Source organism: Chamaea fasciata, unplaced genomic scaffold (assembly GCF_029207755.1).
Source record: "Chamaea fasciata isolate MVZ Bird 193981 ecotype frontalis unplaced genomic scaffold, bChaFas1.0.hap1 SCAF_29, whole genome shotgun sequence".
Lineage (NCBI taxonomy): Eukaryota > Metazoa > Chordata > Aves > Passeriformes > Sylviidae > Chamaea > Chamaea fasciata.
In genome coordinates this window covers 3,987,420-4,002,876 of record NW_027094114.1, presented here as the reverse complement: position 1 = coordinate 4,002,876, position 15,457 = coordinate 3,987,420, and the positions used below count along the sequence as shown (strand labels likewise).

The 15,457-nt window shown below is 53.5% G+C and overlaps 2 protein-coding genes across 2 annotated transcripts; both read right to left on the bottom strand.

The window, feature by feature from the left end:
• Positions 1 to 1,029: 1,029 nt before the first annotated feature.
• LOC136302489 (serine/threonine-protein kinase pim-1-like) lies at positions 1,030 to 2,272 on the bottom strand (the record flags this gene model as incomplete). The annotated part of the gene is made up of 3 exons (XM_066205965.1): positions 1,730 to 2,272; positions 1,553 to 1,603; positions 1,030 to 1,347 (listed from the first exon to the last, which is right to left on the bottom strand). Coding segments are annotated over exons 1-3 (912 nt in total), but the record flags the coding sequence as incomplete, so codon positions are not given.
• An 8,152-nt stretch (positions 2,273 to 10,424) lies between these two features.
• On the bottom strand, positions 10,425 to 11,213 carry LOC136302518 (olfactory receptor 6E1-like; the record flags this gene model as incomplete). Its single annotated transcript, XM_066205990.1, is given in 3 exon segments — positions 10,425 to 10,858; positions 10,861 to 10,991; positions 10,993 to 11,213. Coding segments are annotated over 3 exon segments (786 nt in total), but the record flags the coding sequence as incomplete, so codon positions are not given.
• Between the last annotated feature and the right edge of the window lie 4,244 nt (positions 11,214 to 15,457).

Genomic DNA, 15,457 nt, shown 5'->3' with positions numbered 1-15,457 from the left:
CAGAGCTGGGCCTAAACTTTCCCATCAATTCCCTGCTTTGGAGGAGAGCAGGAGAGCAGGACATGTGCCACCTCCTCAGCAGCTGCCAGAGCAGGATGCTCACGAGCCAACTGCTGTCTCCCAGCACTGGTATTCCCCCCGTGCCCAGAGATGAGGATCCACCTTGAGAGAGCCGTTGTGGCAGCAGGAGCTGGCCCCAGCTGATGTTCCAGCCACTCCTGAAAGGGTGCTGCCCGCAGACCATCTGGTGCAGGAGCATGCCCAGGGACCAGATGGTAGCTGGCTCGCCATAGTACCAGCCAAAGGCGGTCCATTCTGGGGGGCTGTATGCTGGTGTTCCTATGGAATACAGATGGAGTTCATCAGGGGGATGCTGCTGCTCCCAGAGCCTGGCCCCAGCATCCCTGGGCATGTGGGGACTGCCCCAGTGGCACATGGTGTGACTCGCTGCCCTCCCACCAGGACCGGGGCCTTGTGTGAAAAATTGGCATTGGAAAAGAAACCACTGGTGTAGGAAAAGGGTGGCAGAAGCCCTGGAAAGGCCTGACCAGAACAAGAAAAAACCCACTCAGAGCAGGAGGAAAACCATGCCTTCCTCCTCCCTGCCTGCATTGCCCCAAATAACGTTATGAACACAAGACAAAGAAGGCCAGAGGAGCAGTCCAAGCCCTTTCTCACCTGCACACCAAACTGGCTGGTGCACAGGTTCTGACTCCACGCTCTCTGATACCTCCACCCACAGGTGTTTCTGTCGGGCCGGCTGCCCCAGCCCCAGTCCTGGGCAGAGTGGCTGGCAAAGGCTGCCAGCAGGGCTGGAAGCTGGGCCCCAACCCACCCCTGCTCAAAAGCAACTCAGCTGAAGTCTCAGTGCCATGACTGGCAGCAAAAGGGAGAATCCCCACTGCCACACCCAGGTTGGGCTGTGAGATGTTGGGCCATCAGATGTCAGGAGCTGGGAGCACATCCTTGCATGGGCTCACCTGCAAACTGCGTGTATGCCGTGTCTTGAAAGTAGGTGCCACAGCCAAAATCGATCAATTTGGCCTGCCCGGTGGCCAGGTCAACCAGGATGTTCTCTGGTTTGATGTCTCTGTGCAGGACCCCGCAGCTGGTGCAGTGCCGCACGGCCTCCAGCACCTGGTGGAACAGCTCCCGCGCCACCTCCTCGGACAGGAACCTCCGTGCCTGAATGAAATGCTGGAGGTCCTGACACCGCTCGGGGTGCTCCAGCACCATCACGATTTCACTGGGGAGCTCAAGCCAATCTAGCAGCTGGACGACACCAGGGAAGCCAGTGGAGACCCTGTCCAGCAGCACGATCTCCAGCGGTGCGCTGGTGCCGTTGGGCTGTGGGAGGACCACGATGCCGTCAGTGGGGCTGAGGCCGTGCCAGGGGTGGGGAAGCCCTCACCCAGCCCGGGATGTTCTGCACCCTCCGCTGGCCCCACGCCCGCTCTCCCTCGAGGCGTCCTGGCGGCTTCCACCCTGCCGGGCCTCAACTCGTCCCCGCCCGGCACGCCCCGGCTTCTCCCGCTGGCCCCCGCTCACTCACCAGCTCTCCCCAGTGCCGGACGCGGTTCCGTGGCACCCTTTTGATGGCCACCTGCAAGCCAAGGGGAGCAACGGGCTGAGCTCGCTGCCCACGCTGCCCACGCTGCCCAGCCCCATGCTCTTCCTCCTCCGCCCTCCTCTTCCTCCTCCTGTGCCCGTCGCCAGCCCCGCCGCTCACCGCTGCCCCGTCCGAGAGCCGCGTCCCTGCGAAGACTCTTCCGAAGCCGCCGCGCCCCAGCAGCGAACCCAGCCGGTACTGCCCCTGGAGGCCCTGCTGCGCCTTCCCTGCCGGCGAGACGTGGCTGTCAGTGCTCGGCCCGGAGCCAGCAACGGCCCCCGAGCGCCCCTCAACCACCCTGGGCCGCGAATCCCCAGGCGTTCGCTCCTGGCAACGCGACAGCGGCAGCTCGGGGCCAACGGCCACGCTGCCGAGCGGCGGAGACTGGGCCGAGGAGGCCGCAGCGAAGGCGGCACAAGCGGCCGCGCTGCGTGTGTCCTCCGCAGGGCCCGGAAGGGGCCGGGGCCGTGGCCGGGGCCGGGCTCGGCACAGGCGGAGGCAAAGGGCGGCGATGCCGCCGCAGCCCCAGGCACTGATCCTCGTCCGGCACCGCCATCGCCAGGACAGCCAGAGCCCGGCGAAGACGAGACCTTGGCGGGAGGCCCAGGGCCGGGGGCGGGGACCGGGCAGCCCCGCCTGGGGCCGGGGGCGGGCCGGGGGCATGGCCCGTCCCTGCAGGGGAGAGGGAGACTGCGAGAGGACGGGGACACCGGGACAGGGAGATCGGGAGAGGGTGCGGGACTGCGGGAGAGGGTGCGGGCCTGCGGGAGAGGGAGAGGAAAAGGAGGAGGAAGTCGACAAAAGTCGCTTTTTCTGCTGCTGCTGCCGCTGCTGCTGCTGCTGCTGCTGCTGCTGCTGCCGCTGCTGCTGCTGCTGCTGCTGCTGCTGCTGCCGCTGCTGACGCTGCTGCCGTAGCAACTGAAGCCCCGGGGCTCTTTTTCCCCGGGTCCATTTGTCCGTTGCCCGCTTAGCCCCACGCCGAGCCCCGCGCTCCCCGGGGGCAGCCCCGAGCCTGTCCAAACACGGGAACTTTGCCCACAGGAGCCAAGACCCAGAGTCTTGACTCCTGCACTGTGGCAGAGCAATCCCCTTGGTTGCTGCTGTGCATTGTCCCTGCTGAGGGTCAGACACTGTCAGAGCACGTTCCCTGAATGCAGAATTCGTACCTGGCCCAAGCACTGCACTTGTGTCTCCAGCATTGCTTTCCAAGAAAAACAGGGGAAGGCAAATTGTGTGTAGCTCATGGTATTTTACAGCATCTCCAACTTGCCAAATCATGGATCTTAGAGGTGAGATCCATTTGTAGTTCATGGGATGGAGAAGTAGTGCAAGATGGAAAAGGGGAGCATCAAAATCATTTGACAAGGACATCTTTGATTGCTTCTTTACAGTTTCATTTCATTTCTTAAGCGCTCCTTCAGTTTTCCCAGAATCTTCTCCACACTCCTGTCTGCTCTTTCCAAGAACACTTCCTGGAGAGCGAGGTGCAGCTTCTGTCACAAGACGTGCCACCAACTGCAGCTTCCCTTTGCTTTCCACACCGTGTGTGAAGTAGGAGTCTTGCAGCAAAGCAGGACAAATATTTGAAGAACTTGACAGCTTGTCTGTTCTTTTCCTTGTGGACTTGGGAGTTGTGCCCTTGGTAAGGTTTTCATTGTTACCGTTGTACCCTAAGAAAACAGGACGGGGTACCAGGGGAACCTGCTGGGAGTCTGTTATCATCCACCCAGCCAGGAAGAAGAGGTGGACAACTTAATCTATAAGCAGCTGGAGAATGTTTCAGGATCACCAGCCCTTGTTCTTGTAGGTGACTTTAAGCTGCCAGATATCTGCTGGGAACTTAATACAGCAGGAAAGAGGCAGTCCAGGAAGGTTTTGGAGTGTATGGAGGACAACTTTTTGTTGCAGCTGGTGAGTGAGCCCCACCAGGGGAGGGCCTATTTTCAACCTGTTGTTTGCAAATAGAGAAGGGCTGGTGGGAGATGTGGTGGTTGGAGGCTCCTTGGGACACAGTGATGATGAAATTATAGAGTTCTCGATATTTGGTGAAATCAGGAAGAACATCAAGAAGACTTTTACACTGGACTTTCAATCAGCAGACTTTGGCCTATTTACGAGACTTATTCAGGGAGTTGCTAGGGAAGCAGCCCTTAAAAACAAAGGAGTCCAGGAAAGGTGGGCGTGCTTCAAAGCAGAGATCTTGAGGGCAGAGGAACAGGCTTTCCCTGTGTGCCAGAAGATGAGCTGACGAGGCAAACGTCCAGCCTGGATGAGCAAGGAGGTTTTGAAGGAACTTAGGAATAAAAAGAGGATGTATCATCTTTGGAAGGAGGGTCAGGTCAAGGAGTATTTAAGGGGATTGCTAGGGCATGTAGGAAAAGTGTTTGGGAGTCCAACACTCAATTCAAATTTACTTTGGGAATTTAGTACAGGATATTAAAAAAAGTTTTTCAAATATATTAACTGCAATAGGAAGGCCAACCTATGTTCTGTACTGGATGTGGGAGGGAACTTGGTAGCCAGGAGGAGGCAGTCAGAGAACTGCTGAGCTGCTTGGAGGTTCATAGATCTATGGGCCCAGGTGGGATCCACCCCAGGGTGATGAGGGAGCTGGCAGATGAGCTTGTGAAGCCGCTCTCCATCATTTACCAACAGTCCTGGCCCACTGGTGAGATTCCAGATGACTGGAAGCTGGGCAATGTGACACCCATTCACAAGAAGGGTGGGAAGGAGGATCCTAGTAATTATAGGCCAGTTAGCCTGACCTCAGTACCTGGTAAAGGTCATGGAGCAGTTTATATTGTGTCATGGCCAGGGTATCAGAGCCAGCCAGCATGGGTTTAGGATGGGTAGGTCATGTTTGACCAGTTTTTATGTCTCCTTTTATGGCCAGGCGACCTGTGTGGTGGATGTGGGAAAGGCTGTGGATGTTGTGTGTTGGGACTTCAGCAAGGCCTTAGGCACTGTCTCCCACAGCACGCTCCTGGAAAAGCTGGCAGCCTACGGCTTGGACAGGAGCACTCTTTGCTGGGTTAACAACTGGCTGCATGGCCGGGCCCAGAGAGTGGTAAGGAAGGGTGCTGCATCCAGCTGGCAGCCAGTCACCAGGGGTGTTCCTCAGGGGTCTGTGCTGGGGCCAGCTCTGTTCAACATTTGTATTGACGACATGGATGGGGCTATTGAATCTCTTATTAGTAAATTTTTAGATGACACTAAGCTGGGAACATTTGTCGATCTGTTGGCAGGTAGGAGGGCTCTGCAGAGAGACCTGGAACAGTTGGATGGGTGGGCAGAGTGCAACAAGGTGAAGTTTATTAAGTCCAAGTGCTGAGTCCTGCATTTTGGCCACAATAACCCCTGCAGTGCTCTAGGCTGGACATGGTGTGGCTGGACAGTGCCCAGGCAGAAAGGGGCCCGGGGGTTCTGGTCGACAGGAAACTGAACAGGAGCCAGCAGTGTGCCCAGATGGCCAAGAAGGCCAATGGCACCTGGCCTGGATCAGGAATGGTGTGGCCAGCAGGAGCAGGGGTGTCATTCTTCTCCTGTACTCAGCACTGGTGAGGCCACACCTCGAGTGCTGTGTCCAGTTCTGAGCCCTCAGTTAAGAATAACCCTGAGATGCTTAAATGTGTCCAGAGGAGGCAACAAGGCTGGTGAGGGGCTTGGAACACAACTCCTGTGAGGAACGACTGAGGGAGCTGGGGTTGTTTAGCCTGGAGAAAAGGAGACTCAGAGGTGACCTTATCACTCTCTACAACTCCCTGAAAGGTGTTTGTAGTCAGGTGGGGCTTGGTCTCTTTCTCCAGGCAGCCACTGACAGAATGAGAGGACAGAGTCTTAAGGCTACACAAAGGGAAATATAGTTGGAAATTAGGAAAAAGATTTTTACGGAAAGGGTGATAAAGTTCTGGAATGATCTGACTGGAGAGGTGGTGGCATCACCATCTCTGGATGTGTTTTAAGACTGGATGTGGCACTAGGTGCCATGGCTTAGGTGAGGTGTTGGGACATGGGTTGAACTCCATGATCTTGGAGGTCTCTTCCAATCTAGTCATTTTGTCATTCTGTAATTCTGTAAAGGTTTCCAGGTCAAATGGTCTAAGTCAATGAAGCTACTGCTATGATAAGAGTTTTATTTTGAGTTGGATGTTTTATTAAATGGTTTTCCAAGTTCCTTGATTTTCTATATTTTGCCAGTAGAGCTGTGTGTTGCTTTGACCTCTTAGCTCAGTTGGTTAAAGTATGGTGCTAATATCACCGAGGTTTAGGGTTCCATCCCTCTATGGGCCATTAACTTCAGAATTGGACTTATGATCCTTGACTGTTCCTTGCAAATAAGAATATTCTGTGCATCTGTTCATCCTGAGACTATCTGGTTGGCATTTCTCCTTGTGCACCAAACTCGAGTAAGAGAACTTTTGAGTACCCCCATTATTTCAGTGTTCTGGGGTGTTACAGCCCCGCAGGCTCATTACGGCCTTTTGTTTCCATGAGGCCCTGCTGTGTCACACTGGCCCTCAGTGCCATGAGGATCGGGAGTGTCACACAGCTTTGTGACATTTGTCCTTTCTGCCCCTCCCATCCCACTGCCCCACAACCAGCCCCGAGCCACCCGGGAGGGACAGGCCCTGCTGTGCCAGGCCTGGGCTCAGGGCTTGGCCTTTCTGCTCCCTCCAACCAGCCCAGGCCTTGCTCAGCATTGCAGTTCCCTGCTCACAGCCTGCGGCTCCCTGCAATCCTGGCCTCAAGGATCTGCTCTCAGCAGTCCCTGGGGAGCCTTTGGCACTCCCTGCCCTCAGTGGGGCCCAGGGATGCTCCAAGGGTCTTGGAGTTTTGCTTCTGCCTCCTTGAGCCGCTTCTTCAACCTTCTCTCAGTGCCTGGAGCTTGTGGACTCAGCCCCAAATCCAGCATGGGGCTGATTCAAATCCAGAAAGCAGTCACGACCTCATATTCTTCCTTCACTTGTCTTCGTCTCCAGGGCTTGTGCAGTTGCTTGGAGCCAGTTTGGAGTTCTCTTATGGAGGAAGATTTCAAAGTGCATCTCCTGATTTGTTTTTCTAAACAAGGGTGCTTTTTTTTTTTTTATTTTTCAGTCCATTGAAGAGGTGAAAGAAACATTCCCCAAGTGATCTTAATGCTGAGTGTCTCCTTAGGAGGTCTGGGCATGGAGAATGAGCCCCCTGCAGGCTGACCCTGTTGGGACAACCTGCTCCTCACCCCAACCTAACCGTGCCCGAAATCATCCACCAAAAACTGACATCTGAAATAATTTTTTTAAATTATGAATTTTTCATTCTTAAAAAAATTATCAGGAAATTATAATAATATTTATAAATATAAAAAATATTATTATATATGTTTTTACCTAAGTTTTACATTTATTTAAAAAAACCGATACATTTTTAGCAACCAAAAAAATTATTGGTCATTGGTTCTAAGTAACAGAATTCCCTTCATTAATTCATTGACAACATCTGGCTATTGATTCCTCCCTATTTATGCTTATTAGTCTTTTTTTTTTTACTCCTTTTTTCATCTTCTTTATCGTTTTCTCAGACAGGGTAAAAGGGGCCACTTTGGAGTCCACGGAGACATTTCTGGGGAACATTTGGGGCAGTTCTAAACCTGGGGATGGAATCTGAAAAAAATTTGGGGTCTGAAGTACATCTGGGGGAGCCGGGTGGGCACTTGGAGGTCAGGGAGGGGAATCTGGGGCCCTTCAGCGTCCGGGCGGGCACTTGGGGGGCCCTGAGGGGACTCTCTGGGGCGCGGGGGATGATGGGAGTTGTAGGCGCGGGTAGAACACGGTAGAACGGGGCCGCGGAGCATCACGGGAGTTCGAGGCGCAGCTCCTATGGCTGTCGGAGGGGCGCGGGGCATGACGGGAGATGGAGTCACGGCTGGAATCGGGCTCTGTGTGCGCCGCGTAGCATGCTGGGAGCTGTAGTCCCGGGAGTGCATAAAGCCGAGCTGTGGCGGGTCCGGGATAGCGCTTGGTGGACACTTCTGCGTCCGACTCGCGACTTGAGGCCCTCGGGGGAAACGTGTGCGGTTCGAGAGGAATTGGGGGGAACTTGGGGAGCTCGAACCGGGCGCTTTAGGACACGGAGCACAGCAGGAATTTTCGGCGCGAGACTGTGTTCGGCAGAGCTCTGAGAGCACGGGGGATGATCGGAGATGAATTCCCAGAAGTGGCTCTAACGGGCATCTCTGGGGTTGGGAGCATTCAGGGGAGTCGGGGACGATTTTGGGGGGTTCCAAATAAATACTGAGGGGGCACTTAGGGATCCTGGAGGGTCTGGGGGAAACGTAGGGTACACATGGGGGGGAGAGGGGATACGGGGGCGGGGTTCTGTGGAGCGCGGGGCATGATGGGCATTGTAGTCCAGGGTGCAATGGGGCTCAATTGGGCCGCGGTGCATGACGGGAGTTGAAGGCAAAACCGAAACGTGGCACCGACACCAGGCACCGCCCCGAGGCCCCGGTTTCCTGGCACTGATTGGGTGCTGGCGGTGACGGGCGGGAGCCTGGGCAAATGGGAGTTTGCGGAGGCGGGAACAGCTGATTCAACCCCTCTAGTCCTTCCCAGTACAGCCCAGTTCTACCCCAGTGCCCCTTCAGTCCCCCCCTTTACAGCCCATTTCATCACCAGTACAGCCCAGTCCCTCCCAATACACCTGAGTTCATTCCCATTCCCTTCCAGTTCCCCCCAGTATCTTCCATAGCACGCCCCAGTATTCCCCAGTCTTCCCCACACTGTTGCCATTGTCCCCAGTTTGACCAAGTGTGTCCGTGGCCACAGCCCCTTGCAGTGGCCCAGGGCAGGTTGGGATGCTGATCCACCCTCACAGCCGGCCCAGGGCAGGGCTGGAGTGGTTTTGGTGGCCCCTTGGGCTGGCACACACTTGAGAAGTGTGTCTGTTTTCAGTGGGGAAAATTAAGAGTTTTACATTGCTTCAAAAATAGAAAACCCCTTTTTTGCCTGAGTGCAGGCAGCTCTCTGGGCAAAGCAGGTCCCAGGTGAGTGACGACAGGCAGGATGGGCTTGGGGAATGTTATCCATACTGGGTCAGACCTCAAGGCACAGCTTCTCTGACCAGGCCAGGCCTTCTGAGGAGAGGCCCTGGATCAATATCAATCACAGAATGCTGCAATCACCTCTCCTCTAAAGAGAACAGTAATAAAACACACCCTTTATAACAGGAATGTGTATTTCTTAGAAGCTCTTTGAAATCTTTCTCCATAACTGCAGTACAAAACCTTCCTAATGAACTGCACCAGAGCAGAGGGAAATCAAGGCAGAGCCGTGGTTTGTCAGGACTTGCTTGATCCCAAAGAGCCCCGTGGTGCATTTGGTGCTGAGCCCTCAGGGCCTGAGAGGAGATGGCACAAACCTTTCCAGGAGTCCAAGTCAGAGGAAAATCCCAACGTGTCTCAAAGCATTCCTGGGTCCCACTGAGGTCCATCCCCAACACAGGCTCCTCATGGACTCCTTGGAGGAGAGAACTGGAGGCCAAGAGTGCCCAAAAACCTCTCAGAGACGGAGTGTGGGAAGGAAAACCCAAAGTACCTTAAAAGACATTGAGTATCTCAGAGCATTAATGAGCCCCACTGAGTGTCAGTACAAAGCCTCTCTAGGGACTAATTACAGCAGATAATTGGAGGCCATGACTGCACAAACCTCTCAGAGTGATTCAGTGTCAAAAAGTAGTACTTTAATGACTCTTGAGTAACTTGAGGCATTAATGAGCCCCACTGAGTGTTGTTAGTGACAAAACATCTCAAGGGACTAATTACAGCAGACAATTGGAGGCCGTGATTGCACAAACCCCTCAGAGACTCCCAGGCAAAAGTAAAACCCAAAGTGCTTTGAAAAACCTGCAGTCCCTGGGAGCACTGAGGAGCCCCCCAGGGCCATTCCTGACCAAGGCTCCCCAGGGACTGGTCCCAGCAGATCCCTGGGGCCACTAGGGTGTGGGGGGATGCTGAGGGCAGGACAAGGGGGTGACAGTGCCCAGCCTTGCTGGGGCTGTGCCAGGAGGCCCCAGGGCCTCAGGACAAGGTGTCCCCTCCCAGCCCTTGGTGGCACAGACCCTGCTGTGCCCCAGGGCACCAAGACTTGGCTTCTCCTGGGCACTGCCAGCCCTGCCAGGCCCTTGGCCACGTCCAGCACAGCTTGTCCTGCGCTGTCCCACAGCTGCTGCTGTGTCCCTGCAGGCTGCACACTCCCATCTCGCTGCCCCCCTGGCTCTGCCGTGCATTTCCCTTTCTCTTCTCCCTGATATCCTGGGATGGAACGTGTGAGAATGGTTCAAAGCTGTACCAGGGAGGGTTTAGACTGCACAGGAGAAAGTCTTTCTTTACTGGGAGGGTGACTTTGGGGTTTCAAACTTTGGGGTTTCAAAGCAGGGCTGATGGCTGTCCCAGGAGAGGAGCTGGGACAAGGTGTCCATCGCTCAGGAGCTGTAATTTGGATTGTCACTTGCCACTGTTCCTCTGAGCTCTTCTCTGTTCCAGAGATGGGCTCTTAATGAGCTGGTGGCTCTCCTGAGAGGGGCCCGGGAGCAGCCCGGGCAGAGAATGAACTGAGTTTGTCCTGCTGCCATTGTTGGTGCCCTGTCTGGGAGTGTAGATGAGTCTCTTCTCTCTCAACCTGACACAACCCAGCAGGAGCGTCAATCTCCTGAAGCAGCTGTGTCTGGAGGCTGCACACACAGGCACTGGTTTTGTGTAACAGATGATACCAGATCCTTGGGATGGCTTTCCAGAAATGCACCATGCTTAGAGGAAAGGCTTTGTTCTTGGCCTGGCAATGGATTTGTTCAGGGCCAGGATCACAGATTTGTTCCCAAGGCTGCAGATGAATGGATTTAGGAATGGGAACAGGACTGTGTTCAGCAGAGCTCCAGTTCTGTTGGTCCTCAAGGAAACATCTTCTGGAGGACACGTGCAGAGAGCAATGCAGCTCCCACGGACAATGGATAAGGTGACGGGATGGGACGAACACGTGGTCAAAGCTTTCTTCCTCCCAGAGGCTGCTGGAAGATGCAGAACACAGAAAAGGACGCAGATGTCAAATGCCAGAGTCAAACATAAGGAGCCCAGCACGACACACGGTAAGAAGACAGAGTCTGTTTCCCAAAGAAAGCTGGTGTCAGAGCAGGACAGTTTGAACAAGGGGGAGTTGTCCCAGAGGAAATGGGGGATCTTGGAGCCACAGAAAGACAGCTCAGAGAGGATGAGCAGCAGTAGCTCAGCAGGACAAAGCCGAGGACCCAAGCAGCAACACCCAGGTGGACACAGAGCTGAGGCTTTGTGATGTCAGCGTAGAGCAAAGGGTGGCAGATGGCAACACAGCGGTCAAAGGACATGACAACCAGGGAAAAACTCTGTGCAGCCCAGGGCAAAATAAAAATAGTTTTGGGCAAAGCAGCTGCTTAGTGAGAGAGTGTTCTGACCAGAACTCAGCATCACAAACCATTTGATGCTTGTGGAGGATGTAAACCAGATTTCTGGGAAGGCCAGGCTGCAGATGAAAATGTCCATGGGGGTTTGCCGTTGGTGATCCACACACAGGAGGAAAAGGATGGTTGCATTGCCCATCACTGTTGTCAGGTACATGAGCAGAAAGTCCTGAGATAAAAACATCCGCAGTCTTGGATCATGCTCTGGGAAACCCTCTAGGATGAACTCAGTAACTGCTGTTGCATTTTCTGGTGCAGAATTCCAGCTCTTCGTGCTGGGACAGGAACATGGCAAAAACAAGGGCGATAATTTCACAGTCTGGACAAACATTTCTATCCTTCCTTCTCTGCTTCTTTTTTTTCCTGCAGTCTTGCCATACAGCACAGTGATTGCACTTCAAACACTTTGTTGCCCAGTACTTTTTAGAGGAGTAGTTTCCTGCCCAATAGTTTCTTGGGGATTAGTTTCTTGCCTAATATTATCTTGCCCAGTAGTTTCTTGGGGAGTAGTCCCTCCGTCCCTTTTATTTAATCTTCCTTTCTTTCTTTCTCTCTCTCTCTCTCTCTCTCCTTCCTTCCTTCCTTTCTTCCTTCCTCCCTATCTGTAATGTGGTGCCCTTATCCTCCCCAAATCACTGCCACGTAACCTCAGCCCTGCACAGCTTGGGACCTTTACCTCTGCCTTGCCAATTTCACTGTGATCTCCCAGAATGCACTTCTAGGCCCCAAAATTGCTACAAGCAACAGGAGCCTCCAAAAAGTGCCTCTTGCTTTCCCTTCCTCTAGACCCACTACTCCAAGAGCAAAAATTACCCAATACCTCATTGCAATCCCTACACCTGCCAAGTTTCTTACCACCCCCACAGTGCAATCCCCACATTTCACCGCTCCACACCACCCTACCCCACGGTACCCTACACCATCCCATCCCATCCCATCCCATCCCATCCCATGACTTTGGGGCAGGAAGTCCCTTCCAACCATGACTTAAAACCTCCCAGGGATTCGGGGGCAGCCGCAGCCTCTCGGGCCAACCTGGGCCATGGCCCGACCACCCTCCCAGGGTACAAGTCCATGCCCACATCCCATCTCGGCCAGGCCCCGGCAGCACAAAGCCCTTCCCTGTGTCCTCTCCTTGCAGACCCTTGGCAAGAGTCTCTCTCAGCCAGCAATTACTGCTCCTCCCTGCTGTGGGTCACAAGCTGCAAGTTGATTTTCTCCCCATGGCCCCGGCCCAGCCCAGAGCCAGGGCCAGGACCTTTCCCCGCAGCTCTGCGGCCACTGCCTCCCTTCAGCCGCAGCCCAGAAGACGCAGCTCGGAGCTCCCCGGGGGATGCGGCTCCTTGCCAGGGCCGGCGCTGGGGCAGCTCCACCTGGGCCCCGGGGGAGCAGGGACAGCAGCCCAGGGAACGGCTGGGGCTGGGCCAGGCTGGCTCTGGGCCAGAGAGCAGCAAAAGCTCCTTCCCCTACAGGGGGGCTGGGACACTGACCAGGCTCCCCAGGGAATGATCACAGCCCCGAGGCTGCCGCAGCTCCAGGAGCCTTTGGACACCCCTCCCAGGGATGCCCAGGCCGCCATTGCCTGCACTCCATCATTCCTCTGGGTCCCTCTCAGCTCAGCCTCTTCTGCCATTCTCACCTCTGGCTCAGCCTGTGTATCCACTCCAGGGGCTGACAGAGCCCTTCAGAAGCTGGTGGGGTAGGCACAAAGAACTGGTTGAAGGGCTGGGAGAAAACTTCCCCTGCTGTCATTTCCTCACAGAAAGTACCATTCTTAAAGTAACCCCAAAAACATACACTTAGAATGTGATAACCATGTATCTATGTGCTTTAACTTCAAGCAGAAGTTAAAAATCCATGAATTCCTCACCTTATCTGTTGGGTTTGGTCTCCTCACCTGAGCTTGAAGATGGTAAAAAGCCTTTTTTCCCTCTGAAAGCCCTGAGCCAGGTCGCAAGAAAGAAGCGGAGTCCTCAAGGTCTTGTTCTCTTGATATTTTGTGTTGTTTATTGTTTCATATCTTAAAATGTTCTCCGTGCCCAGCCGAGATCTGAACAGCAGCTGGGACACGAGGCGATTCCCCCCACAGTGGGACGTCGCAGTCCCTTTATACAGAAAGTTACGTATCACCTGTTTACACTTATATTCCAATACCTATCACCTATAGTAAAATGGTCAACTTTACTCTGATCCAATCTCCTTAAACTACTTTGTGCCACCGTCACCAAAAGATGGAGGCCAGGGGAGAAGAAGGAAGAACTAAGGGCAACACCCTAAGTCCTCCATCTTGTCCGCCATGTACCTATATTCTAAAAAGTCAAAACTACATCATTTCTCATCTTATACCAAACTAAACTACTTTTTTCACATCTTTGTGGTTTGTAATTCTTCCCTCAATGTTGGAAGCCGTTCCCATGGACTGAAGTCAAAGACAGTGTCTTCCTGAGCTCTGTGCCAGGGTCTCCAACCCCCCTGTACAGCTCCAAAACCCCCCTGTACAGATCTCAAACCCTCTTGCTCAGGTCTGTGGCCTCCCAGGGCATCCAGAGGAATGCCCTGGACTCCGACATTATCAACCCATAAAACAAACTAGATAACAGACACAGTAGCCTTAGTTATAGGGCCCATGTTTTGATAAGGGCCTGCAAATGGGAGGAATACAGCCACAACCATGTGCCATCCAAACCAGGGTAAGCTAGACAACATGGTGTTACCTAATGAGGTTTCTATATCCAACTCACAGAAAATTACAAGCTGGCCAGAAGGTGAAAACTTTGGTCTCACTGATGAAGAGGAGCAGAAACAAGTGACAAAGGCTGAAGAAGCTTCTCTGTCCAACCAACTGCCAGCAGAAGAAACATTCTACGCTCTTTTCACTGAAAGCTCCTGTTGCATCGTAGGGATGAACTGGAGGTGGAAGGCAGCTGTGTGGAGCCCCAGGCAGGGGAGTATGGAGACAGGCTGCTGAAGCTACTGAAGGAGAAGGTGGATCAAGTCAACCTCCTGAACTGAAAGCAGTTCAATTGGCCCTGGACATTGCTGAAAGAGAGAAGCTCTACCTCTACACTGATTTGTGGATGGCAGCCAATGCTCTGTGGGGCTGGCTGGGAAGGTGGAAAAAGGCCAGCTGGCAGCAGAGGGGAAAACCAATCTGGGCTGCTGATGAATGGAAAGACATTGCCACTAGAGAACAGTGAGATGTTACTTGGGCAGAGAAGCTACCTATGAAAGTCCGCCATGTAGATGCCCATGTCCCCAAGAGTCGGGCTAATGAGGAGCAGGTAGATCAGGCTGCAAAGATAGAGGTGTCAAAGATAGATTTAGATTGGCAAAACAAGGGAGAGTTGTTCCTAGCTCGATGGGCCCATGATGCCTCAGGTCATCAGGGCAGAGATGCCACCTGTAAGTGGGCACGAGACTGAGGGGTGAATTTAACCATGGACAGTATTTCTCAGGTTATCCATGACTGTGAGATGTGTGCTGCAGTCAAACAAGCCATGCGGGTGAAGCCCCTATGGTATGGTGGGCAGTGGTCCAAATATAAGCATGGGGAGGCCTGGCAGATTGACTACATCACCCTTCCCCAAACCCTCCAAGGAAAGTGCTATGTGCTGGCCATGGTGGAAGCCACCACTGGCTGGTTGGAGACCCACCCTGTGCCTCACGCTACTGCCCAGAACACCATCCTGGGCCTGGAAAAACAAGTCCTGTGGAGACATGGCACCCCTGAGAGAATCGAGTCTGACAATGGGACTCATTTCAAGAACAGCCTTACCAACACCTGGGCCAGAGAACATGGCATGGAGTGGGTGTACCATATTCCTTATCACGCACCTGTGGTCGGGAATGTTGAATGGTGCAATGACCTGCTTAAAACCATTTTGAAGGCACTGGATGGGGAGACTTTCAAGAACTGGGAGATTAATTACCAATAGCCACCTGGTTGGTGAACTCTTGAGGTTCCACCAACAGAGCAGCCCTGCCCAATCTGAGCCCCTGAGAACAATAGATGGAGATAAGGTTCCAGTGGCACACATGAGAGATATGCTGGGAAAAACTGGATTAATTCTGCCTTCAGCAAAGACAATCCCATCCGTGGGGTTGTCTTTGCTCAGGGACAAAGTTGCACCTGGTGGGTGATGCAAAAGGATGGAGAGATCCGATGCATACCTCAAGGGACCCTTGTTTTAGGGAGAACTACCCATGACACTGTGTCCGTATCCATGTTTGCATGTATATATGTATATAATTAAGGTAGCGAATGTATGTATATTATTTAAAGGTTTAAATTCAATGTAATATGTTGGTATGGGAAAAAAAAAATTGGGGTGGATATCGTTGGGGGTTAGATTTGTTTCTTTTTTGCTTACAGAATTTTGTCCG